Here is a 25,513-nt window from a genome sequence, read left to right as displayed (position 1 = left end):
CAAATGAGTTTTTCAATAATGACCAGTTACATTAACAATTGTGAAGTTAATTATGCAAGTTTAGTTCACTTAGAAAAACATTAACTGTTTCCATCAAACAAATGTTAAATAAATTACATGGAATTAAAGGTGTGCTATTTTATATCCCTTTTAAAAGTCATGTACGCAAAAACGAATTTTTGGAGTTAAGCGAATTATAGTTTAATAATTACCAGGGTTAGTTATAAATTTAAATTTTTCGTGTGGACAAATAATACATTTTAAAATAGAAATAAGAACCAAAACATTATGCAACAAAATTTGTATAGTTAGCTTTAAAATGAAATAAATTTAACAAAATTTAATTAAAGCATTTCCGAAATGCCTTTGGTATCCTTAAATAAAATCTTCAGTTTTTTATTTTAAAGTAAGCATTGATCAACAAGCGAGGCTTGTTTGGAATATAATACGTTGAGTAGAGGGCATACTCTCCATTGGGCACCGGAAGATATTGTAGGAACGCCTGTTCCAGATTGCCAGTCCAAAATTTGTCAACCAAAATATCATGCTAAATTGTCAACGGCTTTATTAGGATACAAAAATATCATTTTTTAATATACTCACATTGTAAGGGCAAGTATGATTAAAGTTTGAAGCATTGACGAACGTTGAGTGTATTTCTTTTAAAAATATCATTGATCGATGTTGTGGATTCTTCATATACTGGCAAAAATTAAACTTCATAGCCGTAAAAAACGGCCTATATCCATTGTCGAATCTCATAGCTTCTAATTTTACCTATAATGTTCACAAAAGAAGTTACTCAACCTCTTAGATCTTAGATATTAACACTTACCATTAGAGTATTGATGGGAAGTTTATTTAGTTTCAAATGTAGATCAATGTATTTATGCGTTCGATTCACTGCCTTTATTCGACATATTTCAAAACTTCCAAAATTGCTGTCGATCATTTCGCACTTCAAATTGGTGAAGCTGACATGACCTACAGAGCACTTCAAAGAAATAATTCTTAGAAATATAATGATTTTATAAAAGGCTGCTTACGGTTGCAAAGCAGCTCAAAAACACCCAGATCTTCCACATTTTTGGTTCTTTACTGAACTGAAACTTTTCATATGTTTCCACTTTAATCTTCGTTATCCATCTAGATTTAATGGTACCTAAGCAGTTTAATGATATCGCATCCATTAGCTTTTAATAACAATAGATAATGGCAGCACAAAAAATATGTGTTCGTATTTCGATTTAAATTGAGAAATTATACAATGTTTTGAGTAGGTTTTATTGGTCCACGAAAGTTTGTGATTACTAATAATTACAGTTTAAATTCCACGGAGGACAGGTCAGAATTTGCGCTCATTAACAATAATGTAAATCCGGTATTTGGAAGAGTTAACATATAGTAATAGCACTTTGATTAAATCAAATAAAAACTAATGTTTAATAATCTTCTGTTAAACAAAAGTGGAAAATTTTTAAATGTTAGTTCCAACGATTCCCATATTTCCTTTAATGAAAAAGATCATTATTCTTCCTGATTCAGACAAGTTTCTACAAGGTTTTTGGATTTACATATTTTTCGATCTAACCGGGCCAGAAAACAAATCAAAAAACAAAACCCAGACAAAACCGAAACAGAACCTGTAAAATTAATGTGCTGGCAGAAGAGATGACTTAAGTGAGGCCTGGCTGAGAAGTTGGAAATGGAAATAAAACTGGCCAGAAGAGGTAGCTGCCCCGCCACAAAAATACACTCCAGACAAAAGGAATTTTATTGGCCTTCACTTAACGCTCATAAATTTGTCTGCTGCGAAATCTGCGAGACGAGTCCAGAAAGCGAGGCAACAGAAATTAAAAGAATATTGTTTATAGTGCCACGCTTCCGCAGATGTCTGGTTGTCTGATGTCTGATGTCGGGAACTGGTTCGGAAACACACAGTTTGCCTTTCGAGGCGAGAGACGTTTTGTAAGAGTTTCCCATTTCCCATTAAAATATTGTTGCAGAATACACCAGATCCCACCCATTTCTTGTTCCCGCTGCCAGTGGCCGCGGGTGAGTGCCGAACTTCACGCACAAATCTGATTAAAACTCGGTCCCAGTTAATGAACCAAGACCCCGACTGTTGCCCTTCTTCCCCCTCTGGAGTCACAGTTCTGGAGTGCAGTTCGAGTTCGGGAAGTCTGCATCTGGATGGACTGCAGCAGGAAGATGGCCAGCCAGTAAGTCGCAGAGATAGCGAGCCGTCTAAAAATAGCCACCAGAACCACATGTTGGTCAAGTTTTTGACTCCTTTCCCCGGTTTTTAATACCCTCGCCGAAGAGGGTATAGCTGAACTACAATAAGACACATTTTTGAAGCTTATTTTTTAAGGATAGGTATTTATTTGATTGACTTTTATGTATGGATAATATTAAAAATTGCTATCTTACTTTAAATGTATTATTTAGAAAATATTATGTACTAATCCATATATATTTATATTTATATTCAATTTACTTTAGATAGAATTAATACAATATATAATTTAAGATATTTAACAATGATCATTATATACAATATATAATATTATAAAATTAGCTGGTTAATATTGAGAATTATATTTTAAGTACAACTTTACTATGAAACTTTATTTTATATAATAATTAAATTTACTATGAGACTCTATTTTAAATGATTTAAAGTGACATTTAACAATTGAAAAAAACAGCCTAAATACTCTTCTTATGGTATTATTTCCCAACTTTAGTTTTCCTTTCGGATGCCCATTTTTTGTTGCCTTGCCTAGCAAATGTTACCCACATCTGTCTCCATGCTGCAGTCGCAGTTTTAGTGGCAGTCCGAGTTCGAGACCTCGCTGCAGCACGAGTGCCCCAACCCACCCCAGCCCACCCCATCCTATCCCATCCCATCCAATCCAATCCCATCCAGTCGCCGGTGCAACAGCAACCATCTTTTAATAAATGCGAACGTGATCGCGTTTCGTGCGTCACTGCATGCCCAGACAACTCACACCGGCACACACACATACTGTATGCCATATACTGGAATATAAAGACCCGACTTTTCGAGGCGTTGCACCTTTGGCAAAGGTGCATTGATCGGGATTGGGATCGCTGTCTGGGCAAGTTTCTTCTGCTCCTCCAACTCCTCCTTGTCCACCTCCTTTTTTCCGCGGCCATTGGCTGCGCTTATTTTGTGTACTTCTTTTTTTTGTTGTTGTATTTTTTGTATTTTTCTTTCTTTTTGTTCATTTTGTAAAACGAAATTATTATTGTATTATGCACGCGTATACACAGCCAAGTATCCGGAGACAGAGCTTCTTTTCCCTTATTTTTTCCTTACATTTTTTTGTTAACGACGCGTGCGTCGAGAGCCGAAAGTGCGTTCAATGAACGCAATGCGGAGCAACGATCGGGAATGGGAATGGAGATGGGAATGGGATCGGGATTGGGATTGGGAATGGCCAGACGATAACGCCGGACATCGGGGGCCGATTGGGGGGGATAATGGGGAAGGGGGGCGGTCGATCTGGTGCGACTAACTTGAGTCAGCGGGAGTGTGTTTGTACGCCCTTGGCATGGAATGGCCATATCATAACCGGCTGGCTGGCACTTTTGTGAAATCACTTCGTGGAGCACTCCGATATGCAGCAGGGTCAATAGTATTATTAAAATAACATTGTATTGTCAACCAAGATAAACTGGTTATAGCAAATGAGTAAGTTAAACTGCGTTATAAAAATGTTAACCTTTTCATATCATATAAAGTAAACATTTATTTTTTTAATTTACTAGCCAGACTACACATTTTTCTATAGGTTAGTTTATTTGTAAGTCCTTACTGATATATCCTGGTACGTAGATATTTAAACCATAATTTACAGTTAATCTATAATAAATAAAACATTTTTAGTACTTTCTATATAGTAATGCCATTTTTGTTGGCTAATTAAAAGAGCAGTTCCAAGAAAAGTGTAAATTTTTATTTCATTTACACTTAAGTTGGGAGAGATAGTTGCAAAGATAAACCGCGGCTATCAGTGAATGACTCCAGCCAGAGATTCCAATGGGATTCCGTGGAAAAACGGCGACACGTGCGCATTGCCATTTGAAATTTGGATGCGACAGTGCGTTATCGCAATCGCAGGGCACATGCAGTTCATCGAACGAAAAGCGCTGATTACGACCCAGTCGAATCGAGTCGAGTTGAGTCGATGAATGGGCCTGGCAATCTGGATTACAGGGAGCCAGAGCCAGAACTCCTCCTGCCCTCCAACCGCCGACGACGGCTACCCACAAATCAGTAAATGAAATTAACTCGCTTTCAATCGAGCAACGTTTAAACACTGTCTGATGGCATCAATCGTGGCTACGTCGCCGTTGATAATAATAAACCAATAAAATTAATACAAATTGCAATTGTTGTGTGTGTTGTGGCTCGATTGGCGCGACACACTTCAATTGGTTTGCTCTTTTCAGCCTTTCTGCTTTGCGTTCGCCCGGCGTTCCTTCTTTTTTTTTTTATTTGCCTTTTATTACGCACATATTTATTTAATGCAGGTCTGTCTGTCTAGAGGCCCTTCCCCGCACTTCCCAATCCCCAGTTGTCCACCATTCTAGACTGTCATGTGTGCGTCTGCCGCGTTGCGTGTTTGTTTGTTTGTTTATTTTATTGTTTGCCCTTGTTTTGCTGCTCCTGCCGACGGCTGCAGCAATCGAATGTCTGGATGTATAATATACAGTAATATTCAGAGTGATTCAAGACTTCCAGAGGTGTTTTAAAAACAATGTGGGGAAATTGAATTTTGATTATTTGGCAATTACATTTTCTACGATCTGTTTTATTCAATTCATTGATTATTAAAAAGCAACGCAGTTATTTAAATATATTAATAAGTTAATAAAAATATTTCTCGTATGGTCTTTAAAGTTAAGACCCAATCGCAAAAATACCTTCAACTCATTTGCATAAACATTTACAAATTCGTAACTTTTCAAATTTCAGTTAACTGTTTACATACACCCAAATAACCCATGGGCGCAACATATAAGTAGCGAAAAACACACAAAAGTTCCATTTTAACCAAACAACAATTTTCCCCAAAAAAAGTCTTTCCAGGAAAATTGAAATCAAACAGTTTAGCATAAATGCGTATGAAAGTCTAAAGCTGTCATCAAACACATTTCTTATGTTGTCATTTATTTTCGAGGCATATTAAAATAAATAGCAAGGCTCAAAATACAAACACTCACAAACACACACACACGCGCGTGCGAAAATATCTAGGATCCTTTTTTATTCGAGTGAGGCCACGTGGTATTTGTTTAGGAGGCAAGAACGCATTTTTGCGGCATAACTTTCGATGAATTCCGGCTAAGTCCCGAAAATTTAACGTCATCAACAGCGACGAGGGAAACACGTTGCGTATGCTTTATTTTGTTGGGCCTGCCATACAAACACGTTACGTATACGCCACCGTCTGCGCCAGACCGGAAGAAAGAGTGGGATGCAGAGGGAAAGAGGGAAAGAGAACTCAAATATGCGTAGGCCGCATACATACAAACTCGACTGTGTCCTTGAGAATTATTCCCAGCACCTTTCCCACATTTTCCGCATTGTGGGCACTCCAAGTTTATCAGCTGCGTTCAGCTCTCAATTGTGAGCCGCCGGCTTTCTCGTGTTTCCCGCTTTGCTCCCTCTTTCCGAACCCCCCATTCCCCCCCCCATATTTTCAGGCTCAGCTTAACGCGTTTGAAGCGCATATCCTGCGTCGTCATCCTCGCTTATGCGTAGTTAGTTGTCTGCCGCTTTTGTGGCCTAAGCTTTTATTTTATTCTACGACCCGAACTCTTACTCCTTCTCCTGCTCCTGATCCTTGCTCCTCGTTAATCCCATACTCGTTGTGTCTGGTCCTTCCAAAATTCCGATGCCACAACGCACACACAGACAGACAAACAATTGTATAAGCGTCGAGTGGAGGAAAAGGACTCCGAGAAGGGGACAAACTGGAGTCTCCGGTGTAATGTAATTTGGTGGAATTCCATGGAAAATAAGGTAGATTTCAGTCACGCTACCCAAGTTTTGGATTATGAAATACATTCAGGCACTTAAGCTAAACAACCTATTACAGTAGCAATTATACACAATACGATGTGAAAACTGTTTAAATAAAATTTAAAATAAATATAAAGCGCTAGAAATAAAACCTAAATTTGTAAATAATATTATCATCAAAACATTGAATTTTTATAATAATGTAATGAAACCGACTTTTAAAATTCACATATTACAAAGCATTAACTATTTAAATTACTCAGTTTCTTAGTTATTGTAAATGTAACAATTTTCCACAAGACTTTTAAACAACTTGCCAAAAAGAAAAACAATTAAAACTTTGGCAGGCAAATTCATACATCACTTGATATTTACAAATAATGAATTCCTTGGCAGGCTGTTTCAAATATTTTCATATATGCTCACCATACTTAGCATATTCTTGGCCCAAATAGATTCCCAATATGTCATAAAAAGATAAATTGTCGTACCAATATTAGGGCATTTCAAAAGTCCATGTTGTCGGTCGCTTTTGTGGCAGAAATGTTTGCTGGCATATTTAGTCTGCGGATCTTGAAGGTTAAATATATGTAAACACACCTTTTGTATATCCCATGGGCATTATGCAGTCGCCAGTTGTTGTTGTCCCACTCTGCCCCCAGCCACGCCCCCACCGCCCCTCTGCCACCCCCTCTGCGGCTGTCTGTCTGCGCCACTGCCTGCCAGTTTGTCTGGCAGTTTTGACTTGTTTGCCAAATGGCGTACAAGATATTTATGCATATTAAAACAATTTGCTTATTATGCCTGAATAATTGAGTGAGCACCAGAGCCGACGAGTACTGAAATCCGTATCTCAATCTAAATTTGAATCAGACGGGGTATGAATATACAGTACATGATGCTTAAATGCTAAAATTATAAGCTTCGCACTTTTGTATGCATAAAAAATGTATTTGCATACAAACAATTGGATAAAAATAACTTACAGCTGCATGTATTTATGGTCATAGTAGAAGTTTGTTCATTATTCATTTCAATATGTTCAGATATGTTTTAGTAATATTATATAACAATGTTAGAAATATACAGCATTGAAAGAAGTATCAAAACAAAATGTTAAACAATTGTTGATATACTTATCATCGCATTGTGGACCAGATCTAAAAATATCTCAGCAAATAGAGGCAATATCTACTGTACTGAAAAGGGGGCGACAACGGGTTGGCTACGCAATATTTGCCAGGCATTACATTTGACAAAGTCTACGTCAAACGTCTAGGTCTACATCGATGTCTGGGCGGCGACATCGAAGCGCAAACTTCAACAAAGCGTTAATTAATACTCGCAAATGTTTGCGCTTCGTCTGGCAATAAAAAAGTTAAGCGAGACAACGGACCAAGGCAAATACACCCATTCCGCTCACCTCTTTTTTTTTTTTTTTTTTTGGTACCAGCAAGAGTCAGTCGCTAGTCGCTGAAAAAAAATAAAATAATATAATGCAGATAGGGAACAAAGTCCCGTCATAAGTCAAATAAAAAGCGCAGCGGCAACAACTGTGTCGGAAGTGGTGGAGTCATCCAATGAATAGGCGCGCACACAATTTTCCGCTGCTCGCGAAATTATTGTGGGCCAGATAAGCAGACAGGTGAGGGGAGGCAGGTGGGGGGGCAGGTGGGTGGGAAGGTGTGGCGAAAGGTGGGGCGGCAGGTGAGTAGGGCCTATCTAGTGGCAACAGCGGCGGAAGCTGAGTTACAGTTACATTGCCCACACAATGTAAAGTTCTCATGGTTTATGTTTGACAACTTAATGGACGAGAGAAATTGCTACTCGGGAATAAGCAAATTAAACAACTCTATGTTGCATTTTAAGAGCTGTATAACAGCTATGAATATTTAATAAAATAATAAATAATATCGCAGTCATAAGCTGTAAGGGGATAATACAAGTAATTTATGTGATATGAATCAAACATTAAAATTATAAATATAATACATTTATTTCCCTGTACATCAAAAAATGTTAGCCCTTTATGTAAAAACGGTAAAAGTAAAATTTAATGCAGATTTTTAGAGAATCGAACTACAAGTCTTAAGAGGAATGTTTCTTTGAAAAGTTATGGACTGTAGAAGTCCAATCATTGGTTAACGTTGTCAAGCCAAAGAAAACCTAAAAAAATAATCAACATGAAAATGGGTCAATCAATTTATCAATTGTAATATGACGAATTTGAATTCAGATTTTTGAAAATTAAATAAAAAAGTCTTAAATAGTATATATCACTTGAATCGGCCTGAATTTGCTAAAATTATAGACTCAAGAAGTCCAATTAAAAACCTAAAAATGGGCCAAAAAATTAATCAACGTTAAAATGACAAAGTTATAAAAATAAGTAAATAATCCTTGATGCTTAGGAACTTTTTGTTTTTATTTATCCAAGTACAGTCCCACAGCTGGATTCGCAATCGCAGTCGGGTCAGTGAGTCCGGCCGATCCGCTTGCCACTCGCAACAAATTTTTATTTGACGGCATCAATCAGTCTCCTCACCGTCTGCCCCCCAACCACCAACCCCCATCCATTCCCATCCCGACTCCGTCTGGTCGGCTTTCGGTCCCTTTTGTTGCCCCAAAAGCGATCCAAAGTGCAGCGGCAGACGGAGCAACGCGGACTCAGACTCACAAACAGACACAGACAGAAAAGCAGCCGCAGTCGCAGTCATTTTTAATGTCTCGACCCCAAAAGCAGAAAGGGAGAAATAAGAAGGTGGAGTGGTGAAGGCAAACGAGCGAATTGCAGACGAAGTACACTTTAAAAATTATACCTACCTGTTTCAGGTATTAGTTTAAAGACAAGTTTCTAGGAATAATTTGTTTTGTCATAAGACGCCTAATATTTGAAACAAGATTAATGGCCGTGTTAAACTATATTTTCAAAGATTTTAAGGCACAAACAAAATAAAATATATATGTTAATACAAAATTAGGCAAGTATAAACAGCCCTTTTTAAGAAAAAAATAAAAAAAATTGTTAGTTTTAACATGTTTTTAATCTGCAACTAAGACGTGGTTAGGATATCGGTAATTCTCTGCCAATTGAAATTTTCAGAGTGTAATGGTGGTCGCTTTTCTGCAGACGACGCCGGCAATCATCAATTTCTCAGTGTCGCATTAGTTTTCATTAATTTGAGCGGCGTCGGCGAGGCAAGCAGATGGACCAGTCGCAGGCCCACCCCCTGCTAACCCCCCTTCAGCCCGCCGCCACCCCCTTGTGGGCCAGACAACAATTGCAACTCACTGCAGCGAAGCAACAACAATTGGATCCGCTGGAAGCATTATTGATGCATTTGGCGAGCGGCGGCGACAGAGCGTCGACTGACGATGACGTTGACAGCGATGAGAGCGATGGCAGCGACGTTGCGAATGAAGTTGACGTGTGGCGGACTCGATGATCCTGGACAGGAGCAAAGGGATGTGCCACGGGCGCGGGCTGGGAGGGGGCACAGTCCGCTGCAGCTGCATGGCTGTCAGGGAGCAGACAAACTCATAAATAAAGCCACGTAACGTAACCAGGGGAATGGAAGAAAAAAAACAAAAGTCGGAGGAAGAAAAATCAAGAACAAAAACCAAGTAAAATTAAAGGAAGAAGCGGCCCATGAATGATTGCCAACTAAAATATCTTTTTACTTGATCTCATAACTCATGGTTCTCAAAAATATGGTTATAAAAGACTTCTTGTTTCTATAACACCATTATTTTGTTCTCTATCTTTTATTAATTTATATTTCTAAATAAATAAAAGGCGAGTAAAATAAATAATAAAATCTTGAGTAACCACGTTAATTAATTAAAATATTTTATTAACTCCCTGGATAAATTGTAGCTCAGACGAATAATTCCTGGCTCAGACAATTCCCAAAAACTCATCTCAATTTAGCTAAAATTTCGTAATGATAATAAGTTTCTTTCTTGGCCCGGCCAAAGCTCAACTTTGACATTTTCATTTTCCTGGAACATCAATCCGTATGCAAAGTCAGTAGAAGCAGCGGCGGCAACGGCAAACAAAAAGTGTTTGTAATTCATTTTAACTTGGCCCAAGGGGTCCGCAAAGTATTTCTCAATCGCAATGTGGACAGGGGCGTTGTGGGGTGCAAACCCTTTTGCCCCGCCACCCCTGTCTGTCTGGATGTCTGGCCAGACTTTCAAGGCAACGCTAAAAGGGGTGCAAAAGTCACTTCTTCGGTACTCTGCTCCTCAATCCCAATCTCAATCTCCCGCCCACCACAAAAATATTGAATTCAATTCCGAAAACTCAGCCGCAGCTTCTGTTGCTTTAAATGTCCAAAAAGATGACGATGATGAAGAGGGAAAAAATATAAAATAATATAAGGGCAAGGAAAGAAAAGAAAGGAAAATTTTTACAGTATTTTCTCGAATAAAAGGAGTGTTTGCTTGTAATGCTGGTAGTTAAACAATAAGTTTTAAAAAATGTATAAGGTAAATATACAGTTTTGGATTACAAAATTTGCTTTACATTTAGTTGCATCTATTAGACATTAAAGAATTTTCTTTTTCAAACAATAACAAATTTTAAACCAACGTTTTGTTTAAAAAAAAATCAACAGATGAAATGAATTTTTTTATTAGGCATTTTATCACGAAAATAATTTTTGAACAAAATCTTTAAACTTTGAATTTAATTTTATAGATAACATTATTTTTGTTTCTCAACATTATTTTTCACAATATTTAATTCACTCGAATAAATTTTATTCTAAAATAACTATTATTTTTTATTTTTAGTTCCTAAATTTCCAGGCTATATTGATTTTTAATTCTTAAATTTAGGTATCAACTAATATCCAACATTTTTTCCAACCATATAAATATCAATTGGCGAGCAATCACTGTACCATATTTCGTAAATTTCATTTTGCCAACTTGACTCGTTGAGAGAGGATGAAAATCGTCGCCGGCCTGTCAACTTTCCGGGGGGTGGGCCACAAGGGGGTGGTGCAGGGAGGAGTTGGGGTCCGACTGGACTCGTTCGTTTTTCAAGGTTAAGCACACACACACCCACACCCGCACACATACACTCCTACGATGGCGCAGACGGACCAATACCAATGCAGTAGCGCCAAGTGGCAGACGGCGAGCCAGACGAATTTGGAAAACGGGGGAGTTGGGGTGGGGGGTGTTGCCTCGTTGAGTGGGAGTGCATTTCAGCTTACGCTTCACTTAATTTTCGGGCTATAAATGTGCGACTTTTTGTGTGTCTGTGTTCGTGTCTGTGTGTCTGCGTCTATGCCCCCGATGTGTGTGTGCGTTTGCAGGCTCGAGGGTGCAATATTTTCGACTCTGGATGAGGATGAATGACGCGCCAAAGTTTCGCAACGCCTTCTGGCTTTGTTTGCACTCGCTCGTGTCCTCCTCGGTTTTTCTCCTCTTTTTTTTGTGTTTTTTATTTTCCTTTTTTTTTTTGCTTTTTGAGTGCCTTGCGGCGTTTTAGATTGTCGCCGACGTCGTCTCAAATTTTTGTATTTTTTAGTGTGTGCGCCAGAGTGCAACTTACATGTGATAATGTGATTTACTAGGTGAGTTCCCCAGAGTTGGGTGGAAAACAGGAGTAAGGGTCGCGCCAAATAGTTGATAACAAGTTGTAACTGATTGATGAAAGTAGTTGGTAAAGTTAATACAGTCTAGAAGAGTAATGGATAGTTTCTTAAGTATTTTATTGCAATCCATTAGTGACGTTCAGTTATTCAGATCTTGATCTACAAATGAAAATAAATGAAGTTTATTACATTTTCCTTAAAACTTTTATCTCAAAAACATTATTTCTAGCTTCAATGTCTGTTTCTTTTAAAATGTTAACTTTATACTAAAATTCAATAAAGTAAAACAGTGTCAAAAAAAAAAAAAAAATACATCTTCTAAATGGATTTGGCTTAAGGAACAACCATTAACAGTAGTTTCGTGAATCCCAGACACTAAAAAGAACATAAAGAAGCTCTTAACAGTTTGTAAAGCTCATTCGAAGCCAAAAAACCATCTCAAATGATTGCTCTTAAATTCCTTTTTTCGGTTTTCATCCCACTGTAGTCGAGGCCTCAAGTGCCGCCCGGCAAGCAGCAACAACAACGGCCAAAACAATAACAACAATGCAAAATCGGCAATAATAGACGCCGGTGCAGACATCGTCAGACGTCCTCGTTCGCCGTTCGCCGTTCGTAGTTCGTCGCTGCCGACGGCAGTCAAAGTCATAAACTTTATTTTCTGTTGCCTGCACAAAGGCGCAGCGCACGTAGCAATGTGCGAGAGCGAGATGGCATTCGTTGCACATGCGACGAGTGTCTCTCATGCTGTATACACTGAGAAAAAATAATTGGAATAACTTATTTAACTCCTTTTTTTTTGATTTCTGGCATATTTGTTAAAAATAAGATAATAAATATGTTCATGAAAATGTAGAAAATAAATACGTCCATAAAATAAACTTTTATGTAATTACTTAAAATAATAAAAGTACATAAAATGCAGATATATTTTCAATTAATGGAATTATTTCTTGGACAGGATGAGAACAAATGAGCAGAGATCAGCTTAATGTATGTTATACCTAATAGCTTTTTAAAATCTTAGAATATATGTATGAAAACTAAGGACTAAGCCTTAATTGAAAATTTATCTAGACAATGCTTAAAGGATGTTATACCTTTTAATACATTTTTTCATAGTTAATTGTGCAAAACTTTAAAAAAATTTAGGAATGGCCAATAAGCTTTGCCATAACTAAATTTGTATTATTTCTAAACAAAAATGTTGAAAATATAAATAATTTTCTTCAGTGAATCCCTTGTCCTACCTCTGCTGCTCCTCTCCCCTCCCATTCCCTTCCCCTTCCAATCCCACTACCGGTGTGTGGGCGGCGAAACATTTCATGCGTTTTGTAGTCTCAATTCGCTTGCAGTTCGACAGCAGCCGCCAGACATTTTGGGATTGGGTAAGAGCAGCGACAATGATGGAGGAGTGGGGACTCTGTCTGGCTTTTGAGGCCCTGTCTGGTGTGTTTTACTTTCCTTTTGTGCTTGTTGCTGCTCGGCATTATTGTGTATAATCAGCAGCTCTGATTGTGCTCCAGAATCGGAGACAGACGGAAAGTTACCTCCCCCATCCACGGCCGCCAGTGATATCTCCCCTAATTAGCTGGCCATTAAACATATGGCCACCGTATTTATCTAGCGGGCAACAGGTTCACAATTGAAATTCCATTCAAGTGCCGCAGTGAGTCATAACTCATCCACATGAGAGCTATTCCAACCCCTGTTCGCAGATAGGGTAGTTAATATCATGATTAATTCGCTGACGCCCGACGACCTTCAACCTGCCCGCAAACAACAAATGCCAGCCAACCAGACACATTTTCCAAATCAAATTTTCAAAAAAAAAAATATAGTAAAACAAAAAATAAAAAAAAAGGTACAACAGGCGAGAAAAAATACCAAAGTGAATTCCACCTTGGGCCCAGACGGTTAGCAACCCCCTCAAAGGCTGGACCAAGCCATCAACTTCAACCCATCCGAAAAATCCGAAAACCCCACCCACTTCCGTCTGCCTGTCTGTCTGGGTTTTGGCATTGAAAAGTTTCCCTAAATTTTTTGTGCTGGCTTTTTTGGTTTTGGTCGGTGGTCAGTTGGCTTGGGTATTTACGAAATGCAATTGCATAACTCAAAACGGAGGGTGAGCTAGGGAATGTCTTGCGATTAATAAGGTGGGTAAGGTTACCTAATTTATAAACACCGCAACTATAACATGTATACATTTTACATACTTACCATATATAATATACAATTTTGTAATACAAATACATTAAACAATTTGACAAAGTGATCTCAACATATTTTTCGGCTGTCAATTTTTTTAATTACCTATTTTGTTAAAAGAGATATTTTAAAACTGAATACATAATGGTCTGACCGCCATTAAATAAGATCAATAAGAGATGGTTTTCCTGCCAAGCGATATGCTGAATTTGCTATGTCTTAACTCGAATGAAATGTGGCCCGAATACTTTAACAAAAAAAAACCCGAAGAGGAAACAGGCCAAAGGAGCAAAAAAGGAGAGACAGAAAGAACAAACAGGCCAACGGAAGCCGAGGAGTCTTGGACATGTGAATGTGATTACATTGAAATTTATGTGCATTTGTAACGTGGCAACGTGCAACATGTGGAGCGCTTGAAAACTCTTTTTTTGTCGTCTAGATTGCAGGATGTTTTGTCTGCGATTCTTTGGGGGAGCGTCTTTCAATATCCTGTTGCCGGGCACTATAAATCTTGAGAACAGACACTCTCAAAACCCAAGCCTTATCAACTGTAAGATGCTAATTATACACAAGCTGCCCCAAAATGGCAACAGAAGCAGCCGCATCATCATCAACTTCATCATCGGCTACTGGGCATGCGCGACGTTCTCCAAGGACGGAAGAAATAAAAAAAACAGGTTTTTCCATGCCATTTAATTCATAACTCTTAATCGCCGGCCAATTAGAATAACAACTACCTTCTTTGGGAAATTTATTAAGCATAATACAATGTCTTTCGAACGTTTATCAATTGATTGCTTGCGAATGCAATTACACGATCCGAACTGAAAATCCCCTTCTGCCTTTAGCCCTTTGACTTTCAATTCAATGTATTCCTCGCAGTTTTTTTTTCGTTTTTTTTATGTCTGGCCGAGTCTCTTCGACCCTCCCCTCTGCACTGCAACAAAAATAGGCGTCTGACGTCAAAATGCAAGCCAGACGGAAAAAGGGAGGGGGACCGAGAAAGAGACCGAAAAACCGAGTTGGAGTCGCCTTTGAAATTTTGTTGGCGCGTTCAACAAAAAAAAATGTTTTTTGCTCAAAAACCTATTTCAACATACGACAACAAAAAGTACAATAAAAAAAATGGGAAAATTGTTTTTACCAGACGTCTGATACAATGTTGAAATGCCCTAACCATGTCATAAAAATTATATTTATAACGTATCTAAATAAAACCTTTTTTCATCTGCAAAACATTTATAATTTGTGTGAGGATTACAATAATAAGTAAACGGATGCTACATGCAACATTCTATCAGATTTAAGATATGGGAGTTCATTTTTGAAAAATTAAATTATATAGAACAAATAAAAAAGAAATATGCTGACAATTTTATAAAAAATTGTAATGTTAAGTAGTTGTAGTTTAAAACTCTTTGATGCTATAAAATATTTTAAAAGTACCCCAAAAATGATATTGAAACCCTTTGGCTTGGAAGTGTATGAGTTCGAAAAAAAACCTATCCAAAAAAAAAGCTCAAGAGCAGCAGCAACAACAACAGCAGCAACAGCAACAGCAAATTGTGCTCAGCAGACAACAAGGAAAATGCAGACGGCAACAACAAGCAAACGCAAATATCGGCTGATGACGACAGCGAAACACAAGGACAAGCACAAACACAAACACAAACGCAAACAAACACAAACAACCACCGACTGAAGCAGCAGACTTTATGGTTTGGCGTCGATGTTGTTGCTGTTGTTGTCGGTCTGCAGATGAGGAATACTTTTCAAGGTCACGCATAGAATTTCGGTATTTTGTTTCATGCGTCTGCTGCACACACACAAACAACACGGGCACGGAGTGAGTGAGAAGGAATGAGGCCAGACTGCGACTAACGCTATCCCTTTTTGGTCCTCGGCCCAGAGCTTTTAGCATACCCTGTAAATAAGAAATTTAAAGGGAGTCTAGGATGAATCAAAAACCAATCAGTATTCTTATGAAAGATCAAAATTTAGTTTTATATAGTTTTGTAATAGGTAAATTATGCCTAAAAGTCATTTATTTTTTTTGAAATATGATAATTTATTTTGCCCATTGTCAAGTTTCAAGGTAGCAACATAAATTCTAACGCTTTCTTGAGCCGTTAAGCTAAAAATCTTAAGATTACTTTGTTTAAAAAACCTAAACGAACAATTAAAATTCTACTTATACTTATCTTGTTAAAATAATTAAGAAAGACATCTAAACATTTTTGTTTAAGCTGCCAAGTCTGAAAGAAATTGAGATAAGTTTGTTTGAAGCTATAAAAAGTATAGGTCAAAGTACAACTTTCTTTCTTGCAACTTTTAAAATTATAACTAGTTTACTCACTAGCCAGATAATAATTTTACAAGGTGGTCTGCTGACTTCAAAGTGTGACTATTATCTATCTCGATTACGAAAGTCATCTATAAGATGGATCTGCTGACTTCAAAGTGTGACTATAATCTATCTCGATTACGAAAGTCATTTATAAGATACAAATGTATCTAATAGATAATTATCTTTCATATAGTAGGGTTGGTAGGTAGTTAGGTTCACATAGTTTAATACCAATAAGGTATCCCTTGAGTCGACTTCCCTTATAAATCCTCCAAAAATGTCCATGCATTTTGTGTGCTATATGTTGCATCGATGGGAGCGTAAAGAGAACCGGAGCCGGAGCATTTGAATCACTTTGAGGCGTCTGGTGACTGTGTCTCGCTGTCTGTACCCGCGTCTGTGTCTGACATTGAGCCACTTTGCGACCCGTCGCCTGTCTCTTGTCTCCTGTCTCCATTCTGCAGTCTCCCGATTCTCCCTTCTCCCCTCTTCCCACGGATTCCCTCCTCGTCGCCAGTCCCCTCCGTCTGGTGGCGAAGCTGTAATCGTGGGCACACAGAAAAAATACGTATTCCCTGTGGATCTGACCTTATGAGATCCTTATTTAATGCCATAATTCATACGAGCTTAAGCTTAAGTTTATATAAAGTTATTCGTTTTTCGTATCCTTCTTTAAATAGGATTAAAAAATTTCAAAATTACGACTTATAAAAGAAAAAGTGAGTATTTTCTAAGAGGCTTGCATAAATTAATTAAATTGAGCTTATCTATAAATTTCTGATTTAATTATTAATTGGAAAATCCATTTTTCGATTTAGTTTAATTTTTAGATCTTTTTAAATTAATAGATTAAAGATCAAATATAGAATACTAATATCATATTAAAATTAAAATGGCTACCTTTATGAAAATAAAGAAAAACAATGATATCCGATTTTATTAATTTAATTTAATTTTGAAAAGCGTAGATTATTTTCCCTGTGCAGGCTAAGGGTGTGGTGGGAATGGGATTTCGGGGATTGTTGGATTCCAACTGAAAAAATTGCCTTAAATGCGCTATTTCGTTGATTTTTTTGGCACTTGTTCTTGTTACTGCCTGTAGTTGTCCTTGAAGTCGCTCACGTTGCGACTGTCTTTCAATCGCCCTTCCCTTGCAGTCTGCCATCCCGCTCTCTCGCTTTCGGAATCTACCCGTCCTTGTCGCCTGGTAGGGATTTGAGTTGACTTTAAGGACTTCGTCGGCGCTTGGCTTGTCCTTTATTTCTTTTAATGAGACACTTGTGTATCCTTTGCACAGAAGGTACATACAAGTGTCCTCTTCTTAAGCTTTGTTCGACTTTTTCTCAGGTTATTTTGTCGTCTTCTTTCGCTTCTCTTCCTCGTTACACTGCAAATTAATATCCCACAAATTGTTATGTAATTGTCCATTTTGTAATAAGAAAACATTAAAACATTACAACTATTAAAAGAATATAGGTTCTAGTACCTTATGATTCAATTCCTTGCCATAAGAGATGTTCGTTTAAGCTTTATGTTGAAAAACTTATAATACAAATTATAATTTAAGAACCTTGTCTCCTAAAAGTTATTTTTTTAAGCAATAGTGTTAATAAAATATAAGTTTAAAAATCTATTGTTACAATTTTTTTTAAGATATGTATATATATAATAACACCCAAACGAATTGTTTATTAGGCAGTCTTTCTTCTCTGTCTGTTTTTCCTCTGTGTACGTTTTTCGTGACTTTTTTCGGCCTGGCATTTAATAGGATAATAAGCAAATAGGCTTATGTAAGGCAAGGAAAAAAGGACACACATACCCAGCGAGGAGCCGTTGACAATGACGTTACTCCGGAGAGTTGTGGGCACACAAATAAGAAGCCCGACAGTCAACAGTTCATCTGGGAGTTGGAGGAGGACGGCGGGGTTAGGTAAGTGAGGTGAGTCTCTGCCCTCTGGACTGTGGCCTCGCCTGCACTTATCGTAATTTTATGCACAGACCGCAGACGTCTGCCCAGCCCCTCCCCCACACCCCTGGCCACAGTGAGCTCACCTCTCAAGCGACCCCTGGTCCGCCAGCCAATTGCTCCGACTGCATTTTTTGCACTGCCCCCTTTGGACTCTGAGATTGTCTCGTCAAAAATTGATAGGCTGCTTGCAGATGGGCCCCGATGTTTGCTCGCACAGTGGTAAGGCATCTATAATACACAAATATTAACATATTAAACTGGAAAACTGAAGAAGCAATAAAAATCTAAGTTAATACATTTAGACAGTATTTTCTATTAACAAAAAAAGTTAGTACCATTAATTAACATCTTCCAGCGACGAAGACATATCTTAAATGTAATATTTGTATTTTAAGATTTTAGAGCTTTTAAAATGCAGCAATATCAAACGAATTCAATGCCAAAACACTTAATTTCTAAAAAACTAATATCAAAAGGAGCTCTAAGCCCTAAGAAATAATTATGTTCATCCGATTTTTTATTCACTTCCATTCCACTGTGCTTAATTTTTTTACATTCACTGAGAGGATGGAAAAAGCGCGCTCAAAACAAGCTGCAAGTCCCAATTCCAGTCCCCAATCCCAATCCCATGTCCATGTCCAGCTGCAAGACCAAGACGGCGACTGACTGTAATTATGGCCATGTCAAATATGGGCGACGTTGACGCAACAGCAACAGCAACATCAGCAACAGCAACAGCAGCAACAGCAACAACAGCCACAGCAACAGCAGCAACGAACGTTGCACCAGCAACATCAGCGGAGATGCAAGTGGATTTCGACTAAAAGCTGCGTCTTTAAGGATGCTCTCTTGAGGGAGCAGCAAATGGCGGGCAGCAGTTGATTGATGTGGTCTGGCTGCTGGAGAATTGCCATGGTCTCTGGACTGGGCCGAGTGCAGTTGAGGCTACGATCTGGCCCGAGTTCGTGTCCGTGTCTGATCTGCTGTGGGTAAGAGTCTGAGTCTCCATCTGACTCTGCATCTCGGTCCCAATCCAAATCGGTGCCTTCGCCCCTTTCCATGTGGAACACATGTTGCTGCTGCCTTTAGTTTTCCTGTACCCTTTAAACCCATAAAAATAAGGGTATATTATCATAAAATGATAATGATATGATATGAAGCGCGATTTGAGTAATGGTATAAAGTACTAAATGGCAATCTGATGAGGCAAAATAAAAAGTATCATTGTAATAGGGCTTCCTTTTGCTATTAAAAATTATGTTTTTAAGAAGAGTTAAATGGTATTTATAACAAGATTTTGGGAATGAACTTGGTTAAGATACTTGAAATCAAAGAAACATTGAAATCTTTATTTATTTAAATTTAAAATTAATGAAAAGGTTTGGAGTTCTTTGATTACTTACTAATTGTATAAATCAATGAAACCATGGCGTATGAGTAATAAGATCTTGGTTGATTGCCGTTTAGAATGCTTGGAAACTGCCAAAATAAAAATACCAAATAAATAATAAATATAAAACGAATATTGGTTATAATTTTAACCAAAACATATTTAAAAATTTTTGATCCTACAATTTAAAAAGTGAATATGACATTACAAATTAAGTATTTTTTATAGGGTGTATTTAGCGAAATACCAGGTACCTTCTAGCCCTTAAAATCCACCTCACAAACTTGTTTTCTGTTTTTTTTTTCCATTTTTGTTTTTGATTGGACATTGCCTTGATTAAATCACTTTTCAGTCACTGACAGTTAATCAAGGCGTAGGGCCAAGTGAAGCTGGGAGCGTAGATACGAAAAGGAAGGAATTTTCAAGGTGCACCATGGGGTGTTCGGTCGTGACTCGTCCTCTCCCTTTTCCTTGCCATCCTCTGTCCCACTCTGGCTCCTGGCCCTTGGCCATACCGCTCACTCTCACTGGCTGTCCGGACAACCGAGAAGCGTCGTCGGTCGTCGGTCGTCAGTCGTCGCCGCCATGCAACTTCCGCCTGCTCCAATTGTTTGCGCATACAAAGAAGCGACGTCGCATCGCTGCAACTGTGTGTGTGCTGTGCTCGTGTGTGTATGTAGGATATAATCCAAACAAACATATTGTTTTGTCTGCCACGGTCTGCAGTTCTACCCCCGCAGAAACCCCTCTGTCCCACTGCCAAGCCGCCCTTCTCCGCACCCCACATACAAAATAAAAAAAACCAAACCCTTCGCGATCCCGTCTGTTGTCGTCAGCACAATCCCCCCTCTCCCCGATCCCCTTGCATTTTTTGCAACCCCCTCACACCGCCCCTGTCTGTGTGTCGATTGTATTGGGCTGCAACAAAGCGTCGTCGTCGACGTCGTCTGAAGTGCATCGCAGGAGAGGTAAAAGCAGCAGAAGCAACGACAGCAACATCAGCAACATCAGCAGCAACAGCAACTACAACAGCAGCAACAACAGCAGCAACAACAACGGCAACTACAACAACTACAAAAGAAACAACAACAGAAACAACAACAACAGCAACTACAGCAACAACAGCATCAAAATCACCAGCAACAACATCAGCAGCAACAGCAACACCAACCGAAGCAACAGCAAAGCTCAGCATGCAATTTTTTGTAGTCGCTGCAATGCACTTGGGTTTTTTCGTTTTTCCTTTTTTTTTAGTTTTTATTTTTTTTGCCCTTTTTAGTTTTTGTTTTTCTCTGTCCAGACAGTGGGCAATTTTTGTGTCCAGAAAAGATCGGGGTTATGGGCTTATTGACAAGAGGCCAATGCCTTCTGCGGAATTGTGGCGTCGCATCAGTCAGCTTAGTGTCACAGCAAATGGCGACTAACTGGCCGATTTTACGCGGCTTCATATAAATAAATATATATATAATCAAATAATGACATAAGGTGAGAGGAATAGAAAAGTTTTTAAGCCACGTTAAAACCAATATATGACCCTTTATGCTATTTTAGGTTATTTAAAGTTTATCATCACTTTATTTCATTCCGTACTTTAGAATAAAAGATTTAATGTTCTATAAGAGTACTTTTATCAAAACGATTGACTACTTTCTTGGAATCTTATCACAAATTGGTTTTAATTTGTTGTAGACGTTATTAATCAAGTCTTCCTTTACTTTTTCTAGAAATAAAGCTCAATCTTTTTAAACTATCCAACGACCACGTCATTAAGTTTTTCTCTAAAAACTTTTTTTGTTTAATGAGCGCAGTTCAGCAAGTCATATGGCTGTTTAAAAAAAGTTCCATTCGGTTCAACAGCATTAATTATTCCCTTTCTATGTATTACTTTCACCCAAGCTTTGCATGTCTCATTTGTCCTGGCAAATCTGTTCCTCCGCTCCTTCGTCCTCATCTCGTGTTCTTCTTCATTAAACTTTGCAACAAAAGCACTTTTGTGTCAGTCAGTCCAGCCAGCCGTCGACTAGGGCCACCGGAGCTATTCTCCGGCTCCATCTCCAACTCCATCTCCTTCGCCAGTTCCAGCTCTGCTCCATTTTGAAGTTGTCTGCGTCTCAGACACCGGCGACAACAACACAGCGGCAACACCAGCGGCAGCAACACCGTGGTGCAGCCTTTTAGTTTAAGTTGTAGTCGTCTGGCCCCGGCCAGAAATACACTGTGGAAAATAGAACGATTAAAAGACCAGATCAAAGTCTGCACTTAAAACGGTTGTCAATGAAAATAAATTATATATTTTTAAGCATTCATAAATAATAATAAGCTTTAATAATATATAACTATTAGATAAAATCAAACTTCAGTTAAATTGGCGGACTAAAACATTTAGTACAAATTAACTAACAGCAAATAGATAATTCTCAATATATATTTTGGTATTCCAATAAGGTTAAAGAGGTGTTCGTCATTTTTTTGATTGTACAAATCTGAACGGAAGACTGGAGAGCGGAGTCTGGGTCTCTAACTGCGGCTTAAGTAGGTTGGCTGGCTAACCACCCTGTGTTCGGCCCTCAACCACCCACTGAACCGCCCAACCTCCCACAACGCCCCCTTTCTGCGCCCTCTGATGTGGCCTCTTCTCTCGCCTTCACTGCCTTCTGCTTTGTTATTCATATTATCCGGCAAATATTTGTCGTTGTCATACGAAAAATGTCTACAAAACGAACGAACGGAAAAAAAACACACACGCAGGGCGAGACAAGAAAAAGGGTTGCTTTGGCATCGACTACCCTACTCAGCCTCATACCCCCAACCCCCTTGCCATTCCCATCCCCCCTCCGCAGACCGAGTTGCAGACTGAGATTCAGATCCAGAGCCAGACTGCCGCTGTTCGTGCCCCTCGATCCGCACTAATGGCCGCAATTGTGGGCTGCCTCCGCGCCAGCTTCATCCCGACCCAAATTGTCTGGCAACAATCGCATGGATGTGCACTGATTCACCCCTCCTGATAACATCTTAATAGATTCTTTTGCCCGGCATCGGGTTCATTTGAATTTGAATTTGAATTCAGTGCGACTTTCGAAGGATTGCCAGTCAGTCTGTCAGTCAGTCAGTTTGTCAGTCATTGCATCAATGTCTCTGCGGCTTTCCAAGGTGTGTTGTCCAGGGGCCTTTGGCTGACTTCTTAGCGTTCCCATTTTCCCTCGTTTTGTGCCAGGATCTTTCGACTCCTTGTGCAATTTGTATAATGAGCATTTGCCACACAACTCCTTTGACTTTCAGCACCTTTTTGTGCCCGCTGGCTGGGCCCAACTGGATTTTATTGTAGGAATGAAGGCTCTTTCTTTCTTTTGATACATTTAACACTGCTCTTTCAATACAACCTTTTTTATTAACTTCGATTTGTGGCAATTGCAGCGTAATCGGTAACTATGATTACATTTAAGTTATAGGCAATTTGATTAAATTATTGTATTTTGAAAATTATTGAAAGTGTATAGCTGGTTTTTTGTATTTCCTGAAAATACTTTTAAAATGAATTAGTTTTTCTATATGTAATGTATTTTGTAATTAAATATGTAAAAATGACTGCAACGATATGTGTATTTAGTAAACATAGGTACATAAGTACCACAAAATAATTGTTAAGCATTTTTCCATTTGAATAATCTGTTTAAATACCCATATCCAATAACCATATACCAATATTTTCTGTTTTTAATTATAATCAAATATAATTGTTTTTGCCAGTTTTAAATATGAGAAATAAATTTTATAAAATTTATTCAACCTGTGAAAGTCATGCAGAACACACTAAAACTTTTCGGTATTCTAACATTATTTTTTACCTGGAGATTATGTGTAAGTCCAGTAATTATATTAATACGTTTTTGGTCAATCAAGTGTTTATTAATTAACAGGATTCTGCCACCTATAAACTCACGAACGTAATATGTGAGAGCTTCAACAAATCGTGGGTTACGATTAATGAGTGTCGCTTGAAGGCGATGAGCAGAAATAGAACTGTTTTTAATTTCAATGCCACATTTCATCATCCGGCTAGCCACATTGTTCAAGACTATAGATTGTTAAAAAGGGAAAGTGGGTATAAACCATGGCTGTACCGAAAAAAAATCGACAGCTGTCGATTTTTAAGGAAACCCTATGATGCGTTGACGATATTGATATACAATGCTTATAAGCCCTTTTCAAATATCAATCACACTTGCCCACTTAACGTAAGTACTTGAGTATTTAAAACTAGATAACCTTTTAATTCTTTTGTGTAATTTGCTTAAAGGGTGATATTCTAATAAGAGGAATGTATCTCACCACTGAGATTAGAACACTTCCGTATCCAACCGGCCAATATATGGTGCAATTGAATTGGCTTTTCTATCAGAAAGTTCAGTTTGTAACCAATATTAGTTTCGAATTCGTAGAAGATTTCTTTTGATGGTCCAAGGCATTTTTTGTCAATGCCGGAAGAGAAATAAAACTAACATATGCGTATAACCTTATCGCCTGTATTTATTGCAAATTTTAGAAGCTGGAGGAAAATTATGCACTTTTAAAAAGCGTTCATTTAAATATGAATTCGGTGCGACTTTCGAAGTGTGTCAGTCAGTCTGTCAGTCATTGCACCAATGTCTCTGCGGCTTTCCAAGGTTTGGCTGACTTCTAGCGTTCCCATTTTCTCCCGTTTTGTGCCAGGATCTTTCGACTCCTTGTGCAATTTGTATAATGAGCACTTGCCACACAACTCCTTTGACTTTCAGCACCTTTTTGTGCCCGCTGGCTGGGCTCAACTGGATTTTATTGTAGGACTGAAGGCTCTTTCTTTCTATTGATACTTTTAACTCTGCTTTTTCAATACAACCTTTTTTATTAACTTCGATTTGTGGCAATTGCAGAGTAATTGGTAACTATGATAGTTATAGGCAATTTTATTAAACTATAATATTTTGATAATTAATATGTATTTCTTGAAAATACTTTTAAAATTAATAATTTTTGTTTACAAAATGTATTTTGTAATCACCACAAAATAATTGTCAAGCATTTTTCCATTTGAATAATCTGTTTAAATACCTACATTCAAATAATTTTCTGTTTTTAATTATAAAAGGCACTAGTTCCATATAAATTTAAGCTTTTAAAAATAGATTATAATTGTTACTTGCCGGTGTTAAATATGAGAAATAAATTTGATAAAATGTATTTAACCTGTGAAAGTCATGCAGAACACACTAAAACTTTTCGGTATTCTAACATTATTTTTCACCTGGAGACTATGTGTAAGTCCAATAATTATATAAATAAGTTTTGGGTAAATCGAGTGTTTATTAATTACTAGGATTCTTCCACCTATAAACTCACGAATGTGAATTGTGAAAGCTTCAACAAATCGTGGGTTACGATTAATGAGTGCCGCTTGAAGGCGATGAGCAGAAATAGAACTGTTTTTAATTTTAATGCCACATTTCATCATCCTGCTAGCCACATTATTCAAGACTATAGATATTTTAAAAGGGAGAATGGATATAAGCCATGGCTGTACCGAAAAAAAATCGACGGCTGTCGATTTTTAAGGAAGCCCTATGATGCGTTGACGATATTGATATACAACGCTTATAAGCCCTTTTCAAATATCAATCACACGTGCCCATTTAAAGTAAGTACTCAAGTATTTAAAACTAGATAACCTTTTAATTCTTTTATGTTATTTGCTTAAAGGGTGATATTCTAATAAGGGGAATGTATCTCACCACTGAGATTAAAACTCTTCCGTATCCAACCGGCGAATATATGGTGCAATTGAACTGGCTTTTCTATCGGAAAGTTCAGTTTGTAACCAACGTTAGTTTCCAATTCGTAGAAGATTTCTTTTGATGGTCCAAGGCATTTTATGTCAATGCCGGAAGAGAAATAAAAT

At 38.0% G+C, this 25,513-nt stretch overlaps 2 protein-coding genes across 2 annotated transcripts; one reads left to right on the top strand and one right to left on the bottom strand.

Moving 5' to 3' along the window:
- Positions 1 to 388: 388 nt before the first annotated feature.
- LOC108052958 lies at positions 389 to 1,085 on the bottom strand. Its single transcript, XM_017135518.2, has 4 exons — positions 1,058 to 1,085; positions 836 to 984; positions 604 to 777; positions 389 to 547 (listed from the first exon to the last, which is right to left on the bottom strand). Exons 1-4 carry the CDS (start codon positions 1,083 to 1,085, stop codon positions 389 to 391), a joined length of 510 nt encoding a protein of 169 aa, XP_016991007.2.
- A 1,020-nt stretch (positions 1,086 to 2,105) lies between these two features.
- Positions 2,106 to 25,470, top strand: LOC108053699. The gene is made up of 3 exons (XM_044457740.1): positions 2,106 to 2,222; positions 24,935 to 25,252; positions 25,315 to 25,470. The coding sequence occupies exons 1-3, from the start codon at positions 2,106 to 2,108 to the stop codon at positions 25,468 to 25,470; spliced, it is 591 nt and encodes a 196-aa protein (XP_044313675.1).
- The last annotated feature ends 43 nt before the right edge of the window (positions 25,471 to 25,513 follow it).

The sequence above is a fragment of the Drosophila rhopaloa genome, unplaced genomic scaffold (genome assembly GCF_018152115.1).
Source record: "Drosophila rhopaloa isolate 14029-0021.01 unplaced genomic scaffold, ASM1815211v1 contig_163, whole genome shotgun sequence".
Lineage (NCBI taxonomy): Eukaryota > Metazoa > Arthropoda > Insecta > Diptera > Drosophilidae > Drosophila > Drosophila rhopaloa.
Note: the sequence above shows the minus strand (reverse complement) of the source record. Positions and strands in the feature narration are given on the sequence as shown.

What these genes read in the sequence shown, in the direction of transcription:
- LOC108052958 (XM_017135518.2), bottom strand. Translation starts at nt 1,085, where the DNA reads ATGTGGAAGATCTGGGTGTTTTTGAGCT. An exon ending in GATCTGGGTGTTTTTGAGCT is followed by an intron (nt 985 to 1,057) that starts GCTTTGCAACCG and finishes AGTGCTCTGTAG; the next exon opens with GTCATGTCAGCTTCACCAAT. An exon ending in ATCATACTTGCCCTTACAAT is followed by an intron (nt 548 to 603) that starts GTGAGTATATTA and finishes TTGACAATTTAG; the next exon opens with CATGATATTTTGGTTGACAA.
- LOC108053699 (XM_044457740.1), top strand. Translation starts at nt 2,106, where the DNA reads ATGAACCAAGACCCCGACTGTTGCCCTTCTTCCCCCTCTGGAGTCACA. An exon ending in AGCAGGAAGATGGCCAGCCA is followed by an intron (nt 2,223 to 24,934) that starts GTAAGTCGCAGA and finishes ATTAATTACTAG; the next exon opens with GATTCTTCCACCTATAAACT. An exon ending in ATCACACGTGCCCATTTAAA is followed by an intron (nt 25,253 to 25,314) that starts GTAAGTACTCAA and finishes ATTTGCTTAAAG; the next exon opens with GGTGATATTCTAATAAGGGG.